We start from the raw sequence: 22,792 nt of genomic DNA on the forward strand, positions 1-22,792 counted from the left end.
GCACTCACAGGCCACAGCCTTTCCCCAGTTACCTGGGATTTGAAGTAGGTTTCCTGAGGAGTAGCCAGCACATCAGCAGAGGCGATGTCCAAGTGCATCAGTGTCTGCCGGAAGGACGGGCGGTTCCGGGGCTTGCTTTGCCTGAAACGAAACAGAAACAGCCAGGGGTGAGGTGAGGGATGGGCACTGCCAGCCTCTCCTGCCCTCCTGAAAGGTTTCACTAGATCCTATTCTCTGAAACAAGCAGCTGACAGGTTAGAGCAAAGGAGCTTTTCTCGTTTTCGCTTTTGCTGAATACAATTTAATTGTGCTAGAAGTGGTTTGTGGTGACCCACTCTGAAGAAACAAAAGAGGTGCAAAATGTTTAAGCCCAGAAAATGTAACAAGGTGAAAGATAGCAACAGTGTCAGTTTCTATCCTAACTTGCTTGTCAAGAAGAAACACACTTTGGTTTGTTGCCCCATCAATTTCCAAATTTTGTAATGGGAAGACTAGACCTAGTAGAAATGAAAACTTGCATTCAGGGTGCTTCTAAGCACTAAAGGTCTGAGTTGTCACTCAGCACATGTCTGAGTACTGCAATGTACTGAACAGCCCCAAAGATCACAGAAAAATACAAAAAGTTGGATTTTTGAGAAAAAGGACCAGCACTTGAGTTTCAGGACTGAATCCACCTTGCAGAGAGCAAGAGCAGTTTCTTGAGCTTCCCCTCCCCTGCCAACCACCTCCTTCCACTAGGTGGGGATACAAGTGTTTGCAGGTGCTCTGCTGTACCGAGCTGCACAAGCTGCCACAGCCCGCCTGCTGCAGCTCAGGGTAAACAGCCACCGGGAAAGATCCACACGTGCTCTGGCCCGTTGGCCCCTTTGTGCCATGGGGAGGATGGCTGGTACAACCCATGGAGTGGGAAAATGCTGGAAGATCCTTTACACTGTGTCAAGATGTAATTACAAAGACAAAGCATCAGTGTGAAACCCAAGACAAAGAATTTAAATTCTAATCTGGTACACAGAGGAAGCTGAAAGCATTTTCCATATCTGAACCTGGAAAATCTGTGCTCCAGACAGAAAGGTCGTTTTTCTCTTTGTCCAGTCCAAAAGCCAGTTGCTTACAAGCGTTTTTCTGAGTGAAAAAATCAGTTTCCTTCACTCTGGATGTGGTCTCAAGGAATTTTACCCCTACTTTCCTTCCAGCTCCTTTCCTCTTCCCACAGAGCCACTTTTTATCCCCTACTTTGCTACAGCAAACCAACACCCTCTGTGAAGGCTCCTGAAGATGTCCTGGGGTCCAGGCCTGCTGCCACAAGTAAGCAGAATCCAAAATGTTAAAACTTGTTCTCAGGACAAGTGTGAGAGTATCTAAGAGCCCTCTGCTCTGGGCTCCAAATTCCCACCCTGACTTTCATGGGTTTTTCTGGGAGCCAGCCCTAGGTTTATGTTGTATGGGGTGCAGGCTCTTACCAGGTTTGCTTCATGAGGATTTTGAAGCCATCTGGGCAGGTGGAAGGGACAGGAAGGTGGAGGCTGTTGCTGCCCACTCCCCAAATGATGGCTGAAGAGTCCACGTCCTTGTAGGGAATCTCTCCCGTGAGCAGTTCCCACAAAACCACCCCAAATGACCTGATGAAGAAATAAACCAGGAGAAATCGAGTTCACACAGAAGCTGTTAACAGAAACATCTGGGGCTTCAAAAAACAGTTTGTTGGGCAAAACAGGGAAATAGAAATGTCTGGTCCAAAACTGCAAGTAGGTGCAACAGTGTTTTTTAACACACCAGGTAACTCCTCTGCTCCAGCACTGAGCTGAGCACAAAACCACACTGGTTTTCACCCACCCTTTCCTGCTTCTTGGTGAGATTTTAAAGATCCTGAAAGCACATTTTCTGTACAGATTAAGTCTTGCTCCTGTTAAATGAAAAGACTCCAAAGTCTACTCTCAGATAGACTTTGGACTGTTCTTGCTGGTAAGAACAGATGATTGACTACTGCACAGACTGACAAGTGTCTTACAGAGACAACACAACAAAGGTTTTGTGGCTTTTTTACATTTCATTTAACTGGTTTTCTTTCCTTTTCCCTAACCAAAGGCTCCCTCTGCTGTTACCTGTAGTCCCACATAAGAGTTTCAAGGTTTGAGACTCAACACTACAACTACTGCAACACAGAAATTAGGAAACGAATTCTACTTGCATAACTGTCAGTACCAAAAACACATGAGGTCTCATCTGACATTCCTTTTGTTCTGAAGAAAGGAAGAATAAAGCAAAAAATAATTAATTAAGAGAACTCAGTCAGGGAAAGAACCTCCTACAGGATCCGAAAGATGTAGGTAAGAAAACTGACTTTGCTTCTCGTCCTTAGTGAAGTTACCAGAAAGAACCAAAACCTTAACTTTTAACAGCAAACATTTGTTTTGTATACAATCATCACCTGATAAAACACCAAAGAAACACCAAACAGTCAGTACAGAGGTGAACAAAATGCTGCTGAGAACCACCACCACTGTTACTGCACATCAACAACTGGGCTGTGACACAGGTGAGGCACAACCATCTCCATTTCCAAGCCATACACACCACCTTACCCCTACTGTCCCATTCTCCTGTGGGACACCAACCCTCCCAAGCTGGAGACTACAGCCAGGTGGAAGGTGAGAAGGGTCCCTCTGGCTTGTACCAATAATCCAGTGCTTTTATTCAGTACAGAAGAACTTCTAAGGGACAAACTACCAGGTCTGAACAACCATCAGTCAGGAAACAACTTCATGTGAAAAACACTCCACTTCTAAAGCCCATTGACTTCAAGTCATGTGTAAAGAAAAAAAAAACAAAAAACAAACAAGTAGAATTTGAATACTTCTCGCCTCAAAATCCTTTTTTGTGGGCTGCAGGAAAGCAGGGATCCAGAAGGTTGGACAAACTACCATGGAAAGCTCATCTGGTTTCATACTTGTTATGACTAAGAACTGACAAAGGATATCCAGGACTCCTGATAAGATTATAGATTTATTTTTCTGCATGCTGTTAGGATGAGAGAGAGCAGACATATAAGCAGCTCAGGAACTGTTCTCATTTGTTGGCAGCATTCATGAACATCATTTTTATTCATCTTGAAGGAGGAATGGATGGCAAGGGAGAGTCTGAGCAATCACCACTATTATGAACTCCAGAGGAACTGGCACTGAAAAGCAACACCTCCAAGTCACTGAGGGAAGGAGCAAAGGGTTCATTGGACAGGACGTTCTGTGAAATATCCCTGAACATAAACCACTCTAAAGGACAGCAAGCCAAGGGTGGAAATCCAGCACCACTCGTCCTCACAGTCCTGCGATTCAAAGGGAGGGGTTCAGCAGACAAATGCTGGGTGTGTTCTCTTTCCAGAACAACCCAAGTGCTCCTCCCAGAGAAGCTGGCTGTGCTGTGACCTGGACACCTAAAATAAACACAGAGGACACCACAGGCACAAGAGCAGCTGGACACCACAGATAACACCACCTTCCCTGCAGGAAATCTTGCCCTTCAGGCCAAGCCCAGGCCCGAGCCAGACCTCCAGCAGCAGCTCCTGAATCCACTGCACCCTGGACCACCCACGGCTTTGTCCGGCAGCTCCCTGCCCTGCCAGGGAAGGGACAGCATCTGAAGCTGAAAAACCACAGGAAGCAAAATCCCTCCTGGCTGTAAAGCAAGGACAAGGGCATTTGTCTTGGCTACCGACATTGAATATGCAGAAATAATGAGGCAGAAACAGAGATGCAGTTCCCTTGAGGGCTCTGAAACCTGTGGAGAGGCTTCCCAAAGGAACTCCAAGGCCAAGCCCTCTCAAGCATTTTTAAAAGCACAGAGACTGAACCATTCCTTGTGTTCCTTTGGACACAGAGATGTTCCACATCGATAGAAACCGGTTCCAAAACTCTTACAACCTATCCTGGTTTCCTCCCTCTTGTATCTGGGACTGGATTCACTGGGCTGTAATCCTGGGGCTGCCCCTACAATAACCAGCCTGGTGTGCAGGAAGCACAAGGGTGTGGGGAGCAGAGCAGGGAACTCCTCACAGGCCCAGCATGGCCCTGAAGAGGGCCAGAAGTGATGGAAAACCACTCTGGCTGTGGAGGATGCTGAGGGGGCCCTGAGCACAGCACTAGGAGAAAATTCTCAGCTGAATAACGACACAGAGAACAATTTCTGCATTTGCTTCCCGCCAGACAAAGACTGTCTGAACTGATCTTTAGCTGGAAGCTGCAGGTCAGCACCCAGCCAGCACACCTGTGTCATTTCCCTTTCCATCAGAGCCCACCAAAGCTCAGGGCACCAGGCAGAAGGAAAAAGGAATAGCCCACCACAGAGCAAACCATACTCAGGCACAGGACGAGGAAAGGAAGTGCTGGGAAACCAAGGGACTGAACAGAAGGTGAAGGTTCTTGCCCATGAACACAACTCACCAGATGTCCACCTTCTCAGAGACAGGCTCGTTCCGTATCACCTCTGGGGCCATCCACGCCACTGTCCCCGCAAAGGACATTTTGGTACTTTTATCGCTGAGCTCTTTAGACGTACCAAAATCTGAAATCTTTACTGCATCTGTGTGTGTAACCAAAACACTGGAGAGGGGAAAAAAAAGAAGTCAGCATTTTATGATTTTTCTTGCACCACAACAGCCACTGGAGTAATCCCTTCTTAAGCAACAACCTGTTGATGAAGCCACACTGCTCACAAGTGCAGTACAAAAGAAACGCTTTTGTGTTTTCCCCAGTAAAAGCTCCCAATCTCTTTTAGGTGGTTGTGTTTTGTGCCTTAAATGCATTTCTTAATGCTATGAGTCAAAAATCAATCTCAATAGAACTGCAAATTAACAAGTAACTGAGGATCTAGAGGCAAAGCTGTACCTTAAACTGTGCTGTAAATAATCTAAAAGCATTATCTTAATGCACTGTCACAGACTAAAGAAGTAACAAGCATCTAGGGGATAAGAATATAAAGAAGCCAAAACATTTTAGTTAGAAAGCAACCCAGAAATGAGGAAGACACACTCTAGAAAGCCAGGGAATTAACAGTAGAATAAAAAGGAAAAATAAAAAGGCAGAAGGCAACAGAATATCCCACTTTTTAAAAAGACCAGGTATCATCAAATCATTAAATATTTCCTGACTGCTATTTATCATGAAAGATACTGGTAAAATTACCACTCTTGTTGAGCGTCAACAAGCTGCAACAGTTTCACTCTCATTAATTTTGAATCAATATTGCGGAAAAAATAGTAGAGCCTTGACCAAACTTTTAATTATTTCTCAAGAAAAATTAAAAATAGACCCATCTGGAGGATGTTTAAGCATCTGAGAGTCACTTTGATGACGTGAAGAACCACAGCTGTGGGATGTGTAACTTTGGTGACTTGAGGAACCCAAACTAAGGGATGTTTAAGCAGCTGATACTCACTTTGGTGACTTGAGGTCTCGGTGGATGATTTTGTGGAGGTGCAGGTAGTTCATGCCACTGGCAATTCCCGTAGACCAGTCCACTAGCAGCCGTGGGGTGACCTTCCTGCCAGCCCGCAGGACCTCATAGAGCTGCCCGTGGGCACAGTATTCCATGATGATGCAGTAGCACGGGGCCTGGGTGCAAACTCCCCTGTCAAAGAGAACACACAGTGAGGAGCAGCAGGCAGACAACTGGACCACCACTAAGACACAGCTTAGCTCCTGGATGGAAAAACCTTCCCAGAGAACTTGAGCGAATGGCTCTTGCCTGGATAAAGCTGACAAGGGTCACAACCTACTTGAAGGCGATAATGTTGGGATGCTTGAGCTTCCGCAGGTGCTTGATGTCTGTCTCGTTCTGATCCCTCACTTTCTTGATGGCCACCTCCTCTGCTCGGAATTTCCCCAGGAAGACGGCTCCCTGTGCCCCGCTGCCCAGCCACTGCAGCTCCGAGATCTCCTCAAATGGCACCTCCCACGTGTCTGGGCACAGGCAAAAAAACGGGATAATGGAAAAGGTCAAGATTGTGAAAGTGTGAGAGCACACCTGCCACCTCCTGTGCCACAGTGTGGGCTCTTCTGGAGGGAGTAGGTGACATCTTCTCCTGGTACAGCTGAGGCACACACTACATGTGCTCCAACAACCCTTTCAGCCATCCCAGTCACCTCCAGCCTTCTCATTCCCATCCTTCCAGCTGCTTTTTCACCTCCCTGCTAACCACTTGTGTGAGCCACTCCACCTTGGCAGGCAGCAACTGACCATAACAGGGACCCTGGATTGGCAATTTTGCGAGATCTACTCCAACACTGAACAAAGTGCATGACTCCATTGAAAAGCATAGATCAGAGGAAACATTTAACATTCACAAGTGATATAAAAAAATATTGAGTGTCTTTTTCACTACCTGAAATAAACAAAAATACGAAATAAAAGTCAGAGGTGGCAGGCTGCAAAACACCGAGCAGCAACCACCAAGATAGGCAACACAAAGCACATCAACCACAGCAGCAGGCACAGAAATAGGTCCTTCCCACACCAACATCGTGTATATCCATGTCAAACTGGAAAAACAACCTTAAGTAATTCCTCCTCTTCGGTACCCACACACATTTGTAGGGATAATGCTGGAGTGGTCCAGTGGCACTGTATAAGCTGCTTCAAGAGAGCTGCACCCATCAGAACAGAAAGCCCTGTTCCCTGTCAGTCACCCTGAAATTACCTCAAATCTCACAAGTAGCAGGATAAAAGGCAGGCAATTGTTTATTTACTGTAATTCAATAAAGATCGAAGTTTGGAGAATAAATTATTTAGCTGCAAACCTAACAAGTAACCCACTGATTTCTGAAATAAAAGGAAGTCACACCTGTACAGATCTCTGTTTCACATGACTACAAAGTGTGTCCTCCTCTCATCCAGACTCTCGGAGCCTTTGGGACGTTCCCAGCGTTGCAGCTGGGATTATGCCAGTGTCTGTAATAGATACTGTTATCACTGAAAGGAAACTTGTATATCCCAACTGTCTGTAGCCTGATCCCACCTCCAGGCTTTCCCTGGGATCATTCATGCAACAGGCAGGCAGTGGCTGCTGTCTCGAGCAAGCTCTCCCCCAGCATGGCCATGGGAAAGCAGCTCTCCCCCAGAGCCAGACCCCAGTGCTCCTTCTGCTCACTGAACTAAAACCACAAATCCGCAGCAGAAATTCCCTCCATCTTGGCAGGGCAGAGTTCAACCCCCAGCACATGTTCCTTCACAGATACATGGCTATTTCCCATACTCCTGGAACTGCTTGCAGCTCTAAACATAAACTGGCATTAAAGTCTCTGGATATTTAAACACTAAAAGATTTTTTAAAAAGAAAATTATTGGATAATTAATAAAATTCATTCATTCATTCATACTTAAATCAAGAAGATCTGTATTTCTGTTTAACTCACAAATGCATCACTTCTGAAAGAAGGTGACAAATAGAGGTGATTTTTGTGCATGTTGATGAACAGTGTTTTTATATGGGCAACATAGAAACTATTCTGTTGTACTGAAATAGCTGTTCCTTTCATAGAATCATGAATGGACTGGGGTGGGAAGGATCTAAAAGCTTGTCCAGTTCCTTCCCTGCCATGGACAGGGACACTTTTCACTATCCCAGGTTGCTCCAAGACCCATCCAACCTGGCCTTGGACACTTCCAGGGATCCAGAGGCAGCCACAGCTTCTCTGAGCACCCTGTGCCAGGGCCTCCCCACCCTCACAGGGAAGAATTTCTCCCCAGTATCCCACCTAATCCTGCCCTCTGGCAGTGGGAAGCCATTCCCTGTTGTCCAAAGTCTCTCTCCATCCTTACCTGTGGGAATTCTGTCTTTCCTGTACAGGACACAGAACACTGGCATTCATTTCCATGAAGCATCTACAGTTTGTGAGCAGTAATGGATAACTGTATCACCTTGGAACCTTAGTTTGCTCTTAATACTCCCTACCACGTAATATTACCTTCCTCTAATATTCCCTCTGCAATGGTAAAGGCTTAGAGGGACTGTAAACAAAGTAAGCAAAAGTTCATGTGGTTCTTTCTGCAGAGTCATCTCGTTTATTTTGAAGCATAGATGCTCTCTCATATCCCATTTGCAGCCTGATTTTCAGGGGCACAATTCCAGAAAGAGGTTTCCATGTAGTGACAGTGAAATATCCCACATCTTTGGGAATATCAAGAAGAACAAAGAGCCAAACCATAGGTAGCATACAGTGCAGTAGTCAGACTCTTCTGGGCCTTAAGAAACTAGTGGAATACTTCCCCTAAATAAATTTAAGTAATAGGAGCAGGAATTGCGCAAGAACTTGCGTTTCTGAGGTGATTAAGAACCATTTGAGTAGAATGATGAGAATCTATTTCCCATGGGGAAGAAACGCAGGAGCAGCCTGAGCCATTGAACCAATCTATTTGGAGGAAGTTTTTCCCAGCACTGGCTGCTCTCCAGCACTGGCATTGTGACAAGAAGCATCTCTGGTTTACACAGACCCCCTCAACACAAGCACCCTCCAATGGGCACCTTGCTCTCCAGGTACACACAAAAACCCTCACAATAATGGTAAACACACAGCTTATGAAAGGGAAGATGAAAGCAGCTCCTGGAGACAGCTTCTAATCCAAAGGAAATGGCTGGGAAGTCTAATGAGTCTCTAGGAAAGACAAACAAGTCTTGCTTTAAAGTGCTGGAGTCCCCACAATCGCAATTAAATAACTGGTAGATGTAAATTAAAGAACTGAGTGTGTGTCCCTGAAAGCACTCCCCAACAGCCTTTAGAAATCAGGGTAAACAACTGGAAAATCATAGTAGGGAGGGATTTTATGGGTCAAACCTCAACTATTTAAACCTCAGATAATCAGCTGGCACTGAACAATACAAAAGCAGACATTCCCTGAAGGAATGACTCCTCACCAAGCAGGGACTGGCATCACTTGATCAACCAGCAGAGAGCCTGCAGCAGTTCCCAGCTGACCAACGTTCTGCCCAGCCTGTGTTCTGAGAGCAGCACACCACTCCTGTTGACCATTCGGGTGTCAGGAAGGACACTCAAGCAGTAATTTCAACAAGATAATGGAGAATCATGTAAAAGCTGTTCTTACCTTTTCCCTCTTTCACTAAGCCAAAGCTTCCCAGGCAATATGGGCTCAAGGACATGAAACCTATTTGTCTTTTACTACTTGCAACCACAACACCACCACCATGCCCCCAAAGAATGGGCCTGCAGGACAGCCAAAGAAGGTGGGCAGGGATACCAGGGAGCAGCAAATAGTACCATGAAGCACCTGCAGGCAACATAAAATGGTTTGGGTTGGAAGGAATCTTAAAGCCCACCCCCTTCCATGGGCAGGGACACTTTTCACTATCCCAGGTTGCTCCAAGACCCATCCAGCCTGGCCTAAGACACTTACAGGGATCCAGGGACAGCCACAGCTTCTCTGGGCACCCTGTGCCAGGGCCTCAGCACCCTCACAGAGAAGAATTTCTTCCTCATCTAATCTTAATCTCTCTTTTATTAGTTTAAAACCATTCCCTCTTGCCCTATCACTACCTCCCCATGTAAAAAGTTCCTCTCCCTCTTTTTTATAAGCCCTCTTTTAAGTACTGGAGAGCCACATGGCTCCAGATCCAAACTGGACTCCTAGCCCTGTTGTTGATTCAGCCCAACACAAAGGATTACTCCTGGATGAGGCTTTAAGTAGTTGTCTGATAAAGAAGGGGAGGGGGGAAATGGTCTGCACAGACCCATGGCACCAGCCCAAAGCTGTAAAGCAGCTCCCAGGGAAATGAAAAGCCACCACAATCCTCTCCCTGCTGCTGAAAGAGCCCCAGACATTTCCTCAGCCACAGAGCACTTGCACAAATACAATCCATGCATCCTCTGTGTTCTTGCTAAAAGACAGCAAAAATAAAAATAATCACATACATCAGTTACTGAACTGCTGGCTTGTATGTAGCTGATGAAATGCACACAAAGATGATTTTCTGGTGGCAAGAAGCAAGAATGAGATCATCTGGAAAAAACAACATGAATATTCTCACAAAATCCTCAAGTTTCAGCACAGAAGCAGTTTGAAAAGGTTTATCCTTGAGTAATAGAAGTGTAGTACTGTCATCAGAGTAACAGATGTCATCAGAGCCAGACAACTGAGCAGCTCCAGAAGAAAAAATAATAACATTTTGAAAAAAAATCTTCTTTTCACTCCCCTCTGCAATAGTGAAGACACTGAAAATGCAGCTCAACCACACAGACTACATATAGCTGATCCCAGTTAATCCTCAGCCTTACCAAATCTGTAGCCAGTTCAAATCTGCCCTTTTAGAAGGGCCTGATGCCAGCAGCATACAGCACAGTGCCCCTGGATGTGTGGCTCTGAACATGCTCCCAACACAGAGAACAGCTAGACACTGTGCACAGGAACAAGCTCTGTGTGCACCCTCCAGCCCTAGTACTGCTCTCAGCTGCTCCTTTTCATTCGTTACTGATTCAATCTTTTGGTTTGATGACTTCCATACAAAAGCGAGTGTCCCCTGTGGGCCACCAAAGCACAGATTGCACTGTGCTCTCCAGTGCATCTGCTGGCCCAGTTATATGGGAAATGGGATCTCTCTGTCTCACAGGCTGCTCTCCCAAAGCCTCCCTTCTGAGGGGACAGGGACACACCAGCACAGGATGGCTCAGAGCCAGCAGTGGGGACAGGTGTGGGACACACAGAGAATTGGTGGGAGCGGCCACTGCCACTCTGCATCGGCAGCCTTTCCTCAGAAATTTTTAGCTTCACTTACAAACACTGTGCATCCAACCCAAAGCACTGTCACACAGACACTGTCCAATGCCTGCTCTGAATGTCATCCAACTGCTCAGAACCTCCTTTCCTCCTTTTCCTTCCCAAGGGAGACTCCCCACCCAGACAGCCCCTTTCAAAACTGTTCACCCCTTGTGCAATCACCCCAGCAGCCCTAATCCTCTAGGGAACTTCCTGTCACTGTTTTTATTTATAGTCTGAACCACATGTGACACACCGAATTTACGACATGCAAACAAAACAGAACCAACTGTGCCAGAGAATTTCAAACCAAGCAAACCCTTGCACAGGGGGCTGCTGCTCAGGAGGCACCTGGAATGCAGAGGTACACTTCCTGCTCACTGAAACAACTGACTCTAGAAAGCTGATCTCAAGGCAAATTCATCTAACATGTTATTTAACAGCTCTGTTCCCTCATATCAGGAGCTGTTCCCCATCCCTCTGGGGTTTAGATTTGAACCACTCAGACAGGTTTCTGACCTTGTATCTTATAATTTGTCAGTGCCAAAAAGCCATCTGATTACCACTGCGCGATGCTCAAAGGAGACTTTGCCCCATGGTACTGCGGTGGCCAGGCTGTTCCCATTTTCCATAAGCCTCAACCATTTCAGCTCCTTAATTCTAATGACAGCTTGTTCTTTTCCCATCTGCCACCTCCCTCCCCCTGTGCTAGGGGAGAAATCAGACACCAACAGCAGAGCATACTCTACTCTTTAGCTTTCAGTACCCCCTAAAGATATATATAGAGATAGATAGATAGATATATATGCAGTCAACTGGGACATCACTTATTCTCAAGCTACAGATTTTATATGTATTTATACTCACATACACTTACACAATTACGCTTACACATCCAAATGGAAAAGGTATAAATATTAAAGAAGATATTTCTGGAAAGACGAGTACTAAATGATATTTTAAAGAGGAATAATACTCCTGAATAAAAATAAATAGAAGTCTTTTTAAAAGAGAAGTGATACTCCTACTATTTGGTGGTCAACTGGGGACAGCCTTTACCTCGAGGTTCTGAAGTGAAAGTGCCCATGTCTGCGTTTTTCATCTGGCATAAAAAACCTCCAGAAATTAACACAGGGACTGTACCAGGTACTTCAACACAATTCCTTCTGATCCCCACGCTCCGTTCAGATTCAGGCCTTGTCACTATGGTCCAAGCCACAGGGCTGAACAGGCAGCTTTGACTCTCTCATGAGCCACCTTTGCCACATGATGGCTGTTGGCCTTACAGCACAGGATTTATCCCTGGAAACCTATGACAGGGCTGGGGACGAGCCCTGGGTGACTTTTCTCACCTCACCCCAAAGCGGGCGGTTCCCTCTTACCTTGCTGCTGCAGCTTGTAGTCCGTGGAGTAGGCCTTGCCTATGATGTTCCACACGGGCCGCAGGCACCCGAAGAGCCCCTCGAGGAAGCCGCCGCTGCCGCTGCCCGTCCGGTTGAACTGGACCTTCACATCATCGGTGGCACTGCTGGTGTCGCCGTCCCCCGGGCTGCGCGTGCCCTGCGGCAGCCCCGGCTCGGGCTCGTCCTGCTCCCGCAGCTGCAGCACGCTGTTCTCAAACTGGTCGCGGGCGTCCTCGCTGATGCTGGTCAGCACGGCCGCCGTGCCCGGGCTGCTCACACCCTCCAGCAGCTCGGCCGGCAGCGAGCCCCGCTCCCGCACGTCCTCCAGCAGCTCAGGGGATGTGTGGCTCCCGGCTGCGGGGTGCTCGTCGGGGAACCTCCCCAAGTCTTTGTCCTCACAGAACGCTTTGCCGATGGAGTTGGGAGAGGAAGACAGGCTCAGGCGCTCCTGAGTGCTGGCCATGATGCCGTGAGTGTGCATCAAGGAGACGGCCCGAAGGGGTGCTCAGAGGATTTGTAGGATACAATTCACATGTGACATGTGGGCACAGTACCTGAAACAAGAGGAAAAAGAACAACTTCAATTTTTTATTTAAGTATTTTCACTGCGTGCAGTTTCACTGAGGTGGGCTGATAATTAACCAGACTTTCCAGACAGCCGCTGATACTTAGTAAATAATTACTGCCCTAAAAAAAATATAAATGGTTCCAACAGAAACTCCACTCAGGCAATTCTCTCGGTAACCTACTGCAGGAATTGCCCAGTAAACAAACACCACAATTTTAAACAAGAGCCTAAAGGTCAAAGTCATGAAAGATTCTTTGCAGAGAGTTCCTATAGCATTATCAGGCTGAAGCTGGCCCCAACTTAGCTATGGTTTGAGTCCCACCAGTGCTCCTGGGCCTGGAACAGCCCACAAGCTCAGGATCCCTCTGCAAACCCTTGAGACAGAGTTAGAGAAACAGAGCCCTTTGATACAGGTACCTTGTTTCCACCAAGGGATGGTTTATGGCTACTCTCTCAGAGTCCCACCTAGTTATGACCATCCCAGACCTTCGACTGACCCTCCATGTCCATTATGGCAAGATATGTTCAATTTTTTAACCAGATCCATATCATCCTCATAAGCAAGTAAAACTTGGAGAGTTTCACAGAACAACAGACCTTCCTTGCTGATCTCCCACCACTGCTCTCCATTTCCAACCTGGCGTGAGCTTCTGGGAAGGTGCAGATAAAACAAGAGCTGGGATCCCTTTTCAGAAGTGCCACCATCTCTCGCTCCATGCTCTACTGAGAGGTCTTTTTTCCATGATCCATGCTGGCGCCACCTTCCCACAGAGCCAGGTTGACTGCTGAGGGTCATGCTGCCCACTGCAAAAACAGCTTCGGGATAGTACCTTCTGAAACAACAGGCTCTAATGCTGGGCCACAAGTAATTAAGTGAATTCAGCCTGCAACATGGAACAAAGTCCAGTTTTAAATCCCAGAAGACGCTGAGAGTGGGGCAAAAATAAAAAGGCCTTAGCAGGAAGTATTTTGTTAAAAAGTAAGATCGGTTATAGCAGGTACAAATTTCCAGGCTCTGCAAACAGCCATTGGAAGGGAGAAAGAGGTGGCCAGGCAGGACACAGCCAATGGCAAGGGAACAGCTCAGTGCCATAGCTCCTCAGGATGAGGTCACTGCAGAGAGGAGAGATAAGCCCTTCAGCCTGCAGGGTGAAAAGCTCCGGCCCTGGGCTTCAGCCCCTCTCCAGCAGCAAACAGGAACAGCCAGGAACCTGGATTACCTTCCTGTACCCTGCCTGATCACATGGGGTTTGCAGAAAAGCTTTATTTAGGCTGAAAACTTTGTTGTTTAAAAGAAAGCAAAACAGCAAGTGAGGCAGAGGCCGCAGCACAGCCCAAACCAGTACAGGAGCTGAAGCAGACTCATATGGGAAGCTGGAGAGTTGGTTATTCCTGACCTGCCAGTGACCAGCATTACCATGACCAATTCACCAGTGTGGGAAGCTGCGGTGTGACCTCATAGTACAAATACTACTAGCAGCAGTTGTTATATTACTGTAGATTTTGTTATTGGTAAGAACATGCTTCAGATCTGAACAGAATTTCAGAAAAACACCAGGCCCAGCTCAACTCAGTATTCCTGGGCACAGCCTCTGCTCATTACCTAAAGTCAGGGAGTGACAAGTGATTGTTTAAACAAGAGCAAAATGTTCCTAGAGAGATATCTGCTTTTTTCTAATATCTAAAGTCTGCTTAATATTCTAAATGTAGAATATTAAGCAATGCAAATAAAACATCAGCCACGTGTCCTGCAAGAAACCCAAATGTAAAGGCTAGAATTTGAGTTAACAGTGTCCCAAAATATCTCAAATTTAAGCATTGGAAAGTGCATTAAGGATTATATCAGACTTGGAGGATAAAATAACTTTGCTGTTATGTGACTCTCAAGAGTACACTACTACAGTGTGTAAGGCTTTGCTTTCACATTTTTAGTTTTCTGCCTCCAGAATGTTTGATCGTGGAAATTTAACAGGGAATGAGCAGCTCCTCACTACACAGCTCAGCCAAGAACAAAGCTCCAGACTTGGGGATATCAGGTCAGTTTTCCCAGATCAAATTGCCTTCTCCAACACTGAGATGTTTCAAACAAAAAAAGCCTTTAGGCACCGTGTCCTGACACTTCACATGCCCCTGTACATGCTTCATGGGGAGAGAAGGCACATAGAAGTTATGGAATTACTTTCAAACTGGCATGATACAGCCGTATTTAAGCCCTTACATAAGCAGCCTTATTTTCAGAGGTGTAGCAAACTCATTGTTTGGAGAGCATGAAACAACATAATTTCTTTTAAAAAACTACCTATCAAGCCAATTTGAAGCAAAATGGTGCAGAAACCCTGGGAGGGGGAGAAGGTGATTTCTGCCACACTACATCAGTGCTGACTTGTTGGGGGAAATTATTTTTTTTAATTCTCTTCTATTGCAGTAAATTCTGCACTGTGCAACCTCTTGCCTTAGCAAAATGTGATTTAATCCAATGAAAATAGGTTGGTTTAGATCTCACCATCTTCTTGAAACAAGGGTAGAAGAGCGTCTTCCAAGTTTTATTGTCATGCTGCCACTATTCTTTTAGTCATGGTACCAAAAGACTGAGATTTTTCATGCTGAACACTTCCCAGTAAAAGGCATTTTCTTGAAAGTTTGAGGTTTCATTATATCCAGACATCCATACATTCAGGATGCATTCATAAGGGTATGCAGTGACAGGACAAGGAGGAATGGAATTCAGCTGAAGGAGGGCATGTTTAGTTTAGATAATAAATTGATAATTATTAGATAATAATAAATTGCTTCCTGTGAGAGTGGGCAAGCTCAGGCAGAAGTTGCCCCTGGATCCCTGAAAGTGTCCAAGGCCAGGTTGGATGGGGCTTGGAGCAACCTGGGACTGTGGAAAGTGTCCCTGCCCATGACAGGAGGTTGGAACTGGATGATTTTTAAAGTCCCTTCCAACACAAGCCACCCTGGGATCCCATGTCTGTGCTCTGCATGTGCATCTTTAGCTTTTCTAGGGAAAGGCATAGCCAAGGGTGGTACTATTTCTACCCAAGTGATGCTCCTGCTGCAGCAGCCTCCCAGTCAAAAGCTGGAAGCTCCATGTGTGGGAGGACTGTGCATATTTAAGAGATTGAGACTTCACAAAGTGCTGCTGCACACACAGACTTGAAGGCAGACCCTTGGATTTGAACTGTTTTGATGAGTTCATGCACTCTGCACTAACAAATTTCTCTTCTGACTGGAAGGAGATTCAAGGCTTGGTGTAATTTTGTACGATCACAGCTTCTCATAAATGACTCCATTTCCATGCAAAGTACTTTTTCCAGGCAAAATCCCACTGCCTCCAGACAAGAGCAGCATGAAATGCACCTCTTCTCAGAAGAGTGAGGCAGTACCTCAACATGTCAGACAGCCCAAAATTCAGTTTGAAACTATAGAAAAGTGAGAGTCTACTTGAACCACCAATTGGGTGGATCAGCTACCAAGGTACACTCTCACCTTGCCTGGTAATGTGCCTGTCCCTGGAAACAGCCATCCAGGAAATGTCCTCACACTCCCCAGGAGCCACCAAAGCACGTGGCTGCCTACACAAGTTCAATATTCGTAAGAATGTCAAAGCAATGGCCAGGTTTGCAGCTGAGTTAACACAATGCCTTCTGTGAACCATTACTGAAGCTTCTCCATTAAAGAGCTGTGCTAAAGACTGAGTGGCAAATCAGACACAGCATTCCAGATACAGCACACAAACCAAACCAAACAAAAAGTCAGTGTGCTGGAAAGGTGATGTAGGCACAGACGCCACCGCTCAGTCTCCTGACAGCTCAAGTTTCCAGTAATACCAAGTTTGCTTCCTTAAATGCTATTTCTATCTTAGCCAGTGAAGCATAATCTCTGCTTGCACTTCCAACATGCAAAGGGGATAAAAGCAATTGTCTGATCCATGTTTAGGGGCTGAAACACAGCTGCTGGCAGAAATTATCCAGCTGGTACATGGAACTACCACGGACAGAGGAGATTCCTACCCAGATCACTACTTAAAGCCAAACCCTGTAGTCCCCTTGCTTTTTCCTGGTATTCGGTGTGATTTCCTCCTGGCTACAGCAAGCGCAAGGTAATTACACATTTCCTCACTGACAGCATGACTGGAATTTATGTATGTATCATCTCGACTAGTGGCTTGTGACAATGCTTTAAAAATGTTCTAAAAGCTAACAAAACCACAAAAAGTGTGTCTATACAGCACAGACATCACGTTCTCCTGCTCTTTGTGACTCTCTCTCAAATTCTACAAGGAATTTTTACAACAGATTGATGCACAGTCCTCTCCCATCACTGTACAACTCCAGCACAGGAACAACTGAGAGCTGCTGAATTGGCAAGTCCCAGAGCTTTTGTTGTCACTTCTGACCTTTGGGGTTTGAACCATGTGGTTTTACTACACAGGATTACAACAGACTTTCTTTTCCTGTTCTCCTGATGAAGAAAATGCTACATGAGTGGATCAGATACTCCTCTTCTGCCACACTTTTTACATTACTTGGAATACAGGCTTGTGTTTTGCATGGTTGCTTTGAAAACAAAAAAGTAAAAGTAGATTCATTAATGGAGAATGGGTTACACATCACCAAAAGCCAAACTGTTTTCAGGAGCATTAATTTATTTTTTTTTTAAGTTACATTATTACATTAATCAAATACACTACATTTTTTTAAGTTACATTATCTGTTTTGTTAGGTTGTAAAAATAAGAAACTACACTATGAAGCTTACTCACATTAATTTGGTATAACCCAGCCCAGGCTATGGGCAAACATCTAAGTCAACTATGGAGTACCCCAAGGCAAAAGCTTGGGTGATTTTAAGCCATCAATCTTCTCAAGACATATTGCTCCTTCAAGGAAGAACATTTCTTCCCATCTCACACCCACATGAAAGCCACACCCCAGCTTTATCTTTAAATATTACAATTATATTACCAGAACATAATTAATTGCTGATAAAACAAGTGAAAATTCTTCATCTGACCCAGCTGAGATTTTCTGTCACTGCCATAGCTCTGTTTATATTTTTGCATATAAACAAACAGCACATTGACCTGGGAAAGTGAAGTCTTATCACGCTGGCTTTTTTGTGCTTTACACTGCTCCTTCAGGTTGTCAGATAAACACTACAGTACTCCTGCACCTCCTGAAGAATCCTGACTTGAACACATACTTTTACTTCCTCTCTCCAATAAATATTTGGATGCCAACTCAACATAAGACAACTTTCTTTTGCAGACACTATAATCCTCACCTGAGTGATGTGGTAGCAACTGCTTAGGGCTCACGACTGTCATAATCATCATAAATTTAAAATGTTAATAGAATAATAAGACATTCATGGGCATTAAGCACATGAGACCACAGACATGTAACTATGTTGAATGTAATCTGTGTTATCACAACAAAAGCCTTAGTCTGTGATGATTTAATTTAGCCTTTACTCAATATATTCTATCTATCCAAAAACAGGGACACATAATTTCTGGAAAAGTGATTTTAGTTGTGATATTCTTTTGTCTGTGGTTGTACCAGTGAGAAAGAGAACCCTGTCTAGCTCTGTGCCTGAACCCTTTCTGACAATGACAAAAATAGCACCACGTACCAGCCAAGAAATATCCGTAACGGCTGAATTCCGGCTCTGTGCAGAGCCAGCTGCAGGTTTGCTCGGCACCTTGCATGTCCCAAGCAAGAGAGAGAGGAGAAAGAAGTGGCACCTGGGCTGCAGCAGTGGGATGAAGCCACAGAAGCTCAGGAGGCCCATCCATCCCCCCCCATCCTGCTGCAAAGCCAAGGGAAGGGTGTGCAGGCAGCCAGAGCTCCCCCCTGCTCACAGCACACTGTGCTGGTGTCTGTGCCTCAGCACACAAAGAACTGGTCCTGTGCAGATGTGTCAAGGAATTTTTTTAACCAGAGCACTTCCACAAACACTGTGCTATGGGGAAGGGAGTTTTGTAGCTTAACCCTGTGTTGTACAAGGTAACACCAGCTGCTCTTCACTCTGCATGCCCTTAATTCCTTTCTTTCTTCAAACAGCCAGTTGTTCCCTGCTTCAGTCACACCTGAATATATTATCTCTAATTCCAGCAGTGATTTTAAAAATTATCCCATCCTCCACTCCAACATTTTTCCTCAAGTCTAACAATTCTCATTTGACCTTCTCACTCACCATATGAAACTTCCCCTGAGCTTTTGATCACCTCTTTTTCCATTTTTCCTGTATAACCTTAGAGTTATAGAACATACAATCACAGAGTACTTTGGGTTGAAAAAAGCTATTAAAACCTTAAAATTCATGGGCAGGGACACCTCCCATGAACCCAGGCTGGTTGTTCCAAGCCCCACCCAAACTGGCCTTGAACACTTCCAGGGATGGGGCAGCTTCTCTGGAAAGTTGAGGAAGTCAGACCACAGCCAGGAGTCCCAAAAAGGACAGAATTCCACAGAAATGCACAAAGACACAATGATCATTTTGGTTCTTCAGGATGCTGAGCTAACTTCCATGGATCTCTTACAACCTAAGATCTCATTCTTGAGCAGGAAAAGCTCCATCAGAGCCTAATTCTGACTGGATGTTAAGACTGAATTGTGTTTAATCAACACTAAATTGAACTGGTATTTTATCACCCAAGTTCGCTGGAGCCTTCCAGTACTCCCTGCAGGTGGCCTCCGTAGTCATTACCCTAAACATCTTCCTTGTGCAGCCTCTCAGCCTAAACAGAATATTCCTAAAATATCTGAATAAGGGAAGAAAAGGTGGGAAGAATATGAGTAGTACCATCTCCAAAGCAGAGAAAAATGTTCCAGCATTACCATCCTTTTACCCCTACTCTAATTCCATATCATTTAACTAGTAATCTGTCTGCCAGCCTGGTGTCTCATTTAATAGGTGTTCAGCCTCTTTAAGAGTCTCTGGTAAGTATTCCTGCCAAATCCCAACAGATTGTATCAACCAGATCCCCCTTCCTAGCATGCTCTTGTCTCGTACAAAAATAATTTAATAGATTTCCAAGGCAGACTTCACCTTAAAAGAACTGGTGACTCTTACCCCCACATGCAATGTGTGCATCTGCCTGGCTCTCAGCATGGGAATGAATTTCTACCTCCGACACCATGAGACAAATGTTTCACTAGAACCTCCTTCAGCATAAGGCCACAAATTTGCAGGGTGTGGTGAAGCAGTGCTTGATTTGGAAAGAGAAATCAAGCATCCACTTATTTTTTTATTTTTTTTTTTAAAAAGGACCAGAAGAAAAAAAAAGCAATAAAAATTCATCTTGGTGAAGAAGAGAGACAAAGAGCCCATCCAGCCTCCTCTGAGTGCAGGGAGACCTTTCCAGTGGCAGGGAGAGCACGGCCTGCTTCACCTGGCAGCCCTGCCAAGCACCGGCTGGGAAATAAGCACCTTACGTAACAGCGTATTTTCAGCACTACACACAGAAATGCTGCCTCTATCCTGCAGAAGGTATTTTTGGATCTGCTAAAATGCTACTGTGTTCTTCCAGGGCTTTGCATTCTTCTGCTCAGAAATTGCATAATCTGATGCCATAGGAAATAAGTGGTGTTGCATAATGACTCTCGTATTGGCTGCAGGGACCAGAGACGGCACATTCCTGCTGGAGAGCAGCCCGGCTCCGAGCCCAGGTGCTCGGTTTTGGGAGAAAGGGAAACCCACCAGCACCTGCCTCTGGGGAGCAGGGAAACAAACCAAGGACCACGCAGTCACTTCACAAAAATCAGCGTAACTATGTCACCCATTTGCTCTTTGCTCCCCTCCCCATAGCTGCTTCACGTCGTGAGCTACGTGCACCCAGGGAACACCAGCAGCTCCACGCACCATCTCACCACTGACACTCTCATCACAGGCCCATCAATGCACTGGAAAACATTCAGCTGGGATAAAGACAGACTAAATGCTGATTAGCCTTTTATACTACAGAATTACTATTGAAATCTGTCTCAGATTAAAATGTAGAAATGATCTTAAGTTACACTCTTCTCTTCTGCCTTTCCAGCTGTCTCCATAGCAGGAAACAACTTTTCAAACCCAGTCACAGGCTTCAGGCTCTGTTCCTCTTCTCTTCATCCTGCCCAGTTCTGCACTTTTACCTTATTGACAATCCCCATATTATTATTGATCCATATGTTATTATATTACTATACAACATTTTATATTACTATACAACATATTATAATTATAATATTTTATATTACTAATACAATATTTTATATTACTAATACAACATATTATATTACTATACAATAAAAACAGATTTAAGGATACTGAAATATTTTACAACAACAAACACCAGAAAAATTTCCAGTTTAGTTCTCAGAGGCCTTACAGCCCCACTGACATTGCCACATGAAGGCACCAAATGTTCCAGTCCTACCAATGAACAACACCTTGCAATTTCCCCCCCTTACAGAACTGAAACACCCTATTTTCCTCCAAAGAGTAGCACTAAAATTAATTAATATCAGAAAGATCTTTGAGGATGAAGATCAGTATCACAGTGCTGCTTTCAGGAATCCAGTGAATGAATCAAAGTCTCACTTTAATTCACGTGAGGTGTCAGACTGGTCTCAGGTAAACTCGCTCACTCCCACGCTTGTTTTTATTTTTATAGTAGATATGAATTATTCAACATTTGCAAAGCACATTTGACATGTAAATGCTACTCACACAAACTTCTCTCAGCACTAAGAGCTTATGTGCTTCACACCCAGTATTAAAGTAACTCAACAGCTCTCCATGAAAGTAGAACAATTCCCGGGGTAGATGCAGTGCTCCGGCCCCTGTGTCCCACAGCAGGTCCATGCCTGGGTGCACCTGCTGGGCAGGGGAAGGACGCTGGAAATCCAGCTGGCAGATCTCGGATGGGAAATGACAGCAGTACTGAGGTGTATTTAGCAAGCACCATACACGAGCAAAGAGGATTACTCCTCGACAGAGGCAGCACAATGCCTTGCTCAGGAGCCTCTCGTAAGCCTGTATTAGAGACAGCGCAGGGCTCGAGGTGTGAGACTGCTCCACTACAGCTTTACGCGCTGGTAACTCAAACAGCGCGGCCCTGGGGTGCGGCCCAGAGGAGCTCTGAGGCCTGGCTTGTGCCGTCCAACCCTGCAGAGAGCAGCACTCAGCACACCCCAACCAGACCGCTCGGGCTGCAGCTGATGGCTCAACACCTGAGGATCTCTCCAGGCACAGAGGATGGTGAGGCCTGGACCTCCCATGTTCCAGCAGGAGAGTCACAGCTGTACAGCTGCATTACTGATTTTGGTGACCTCCAGAAGGCAACAGAGATGGGGCTCGGGAAAGGACAAGCATCCTTGGAATGAACAGAATGTCTGCACAGAGACCTCCATTCCTCCAGCCCACCATGCTGGAAAAAGTCCAGCCTCTCACCCCTGCCAGGACTTTCTCCTTCTTTCCCTCACAGCACCTCAGTGCTATGTTACCAGCAGCTCCAGAGGGAACAGCACCAACAATCACAGCTTCACCACAGGGTTATAAATCACAGACTTTACACAGACAAATCTGCTCTTCCTCCTGGCCTACACCCAACTGTTGCCAAAGCCTTTGAACCCCCTCCAACCACCAGCTTCTCAGTTGAAGTTGTAGCAGGGAGAGAGCACAAAGGTCAAAGCACGCACTGAGTATTTATAAGGGTGGGAGTAACTACACACAGAGCTGCTGCTCCTGGCCCAGCTGCCAACTTGGTATTCAGCCCTAAGTAGTCTGTGTTTTGGGTGAAATATTTACCCCCCACTCTCCAGGAGATGAGACTGATTTGCTCCAATGTCACAAAACAGGAACCTACAAAAGCCTAAGCCCCTGCACGGGATGTATTTGCCAAGGAGGGATAAAAAGCAAAGTCCCATAAGCTGGACAGGGTTTGGTGAAGTGCCAAGCTCCTGAAAGCTTCAGAGGTAACATTTGCCTCAGTTGACTCATTTGGATTCAGTTGTGGCTGAGAACTCACTGGAAGTAGTACAAGCAGTCAACCTGCTGCTCCCTTCCTCCAC

At 45.5% G+C, this 22,792-nt stretch overlaps 1 protein-coding gene across 8 annotated transcripts in view; it reads right to left on the reverse strand.

Moving 5' to 3' along the window:
• The window catches only part of MAP3K13 (mitogen-activated protein kinase kinase kinase 13), a 68,384-nt gene that overhangs the window by 9,544 nt on the left and 36,048 nt on the right, over nucleotides 1-22,792 (reverse strand). For 7 of the 8 annotated variants that reach the window (XM_015637490.1, XM_015637496.1, XM_015637492.1 and 4 more), the window contains 6 exons: nucleotides 12,141-12,715; nucleotides 5,771-5,954; nucleotides 5,431-5,622; nucleotides 4,437-4,595; nucleotides 1,461-1,619; nucleotides 33-141 (listed from right to left, as the gene is read on the reverse strand). In XM_015637490.1, coding sequence (XP_015492976.1) covers nucleotides 33-141; nucleotides 1,461-1,619; nucleotides 4,437-4,595; nucleotides 5,431-5,622; nucleotides 5,771-5,954; nucleotides 12,141-12,642 — 1,305 coding nt within the window. In that variant the 5' untranslated portion in view covers nucleotides 12,643-12,715. Of the gene's footprint in view, nucleotides 1-32; nucleotides 142-1,460; nucleotides 1,620-4,436; nucleotides 4,596-5,430; nucleotides 5,623-5,770; nucleotides 5,955-12,140; nucleotides 12,716-13,326; nucleotides 13,534-22,792 lie in introns of all 8 variants that reach the window. The other variant, XM_033516795.1, reaches the window with a different exon arrangement.

The sequence above is a fragment of the Parus major genome, chromosome 9 (genome assembly GCF_001522545.3).
Source record: "Parus major isolate Abel chromosome 9, Parus_major1.1, whole genome shotgun sequence".
In the NCBI taxonomy this organism is placed as follows: domain Eukaryota; kingdom Metazoa; phylum Chordata; class Aves; order Passeriformes; family Paridae; genus Parus; species Parus major.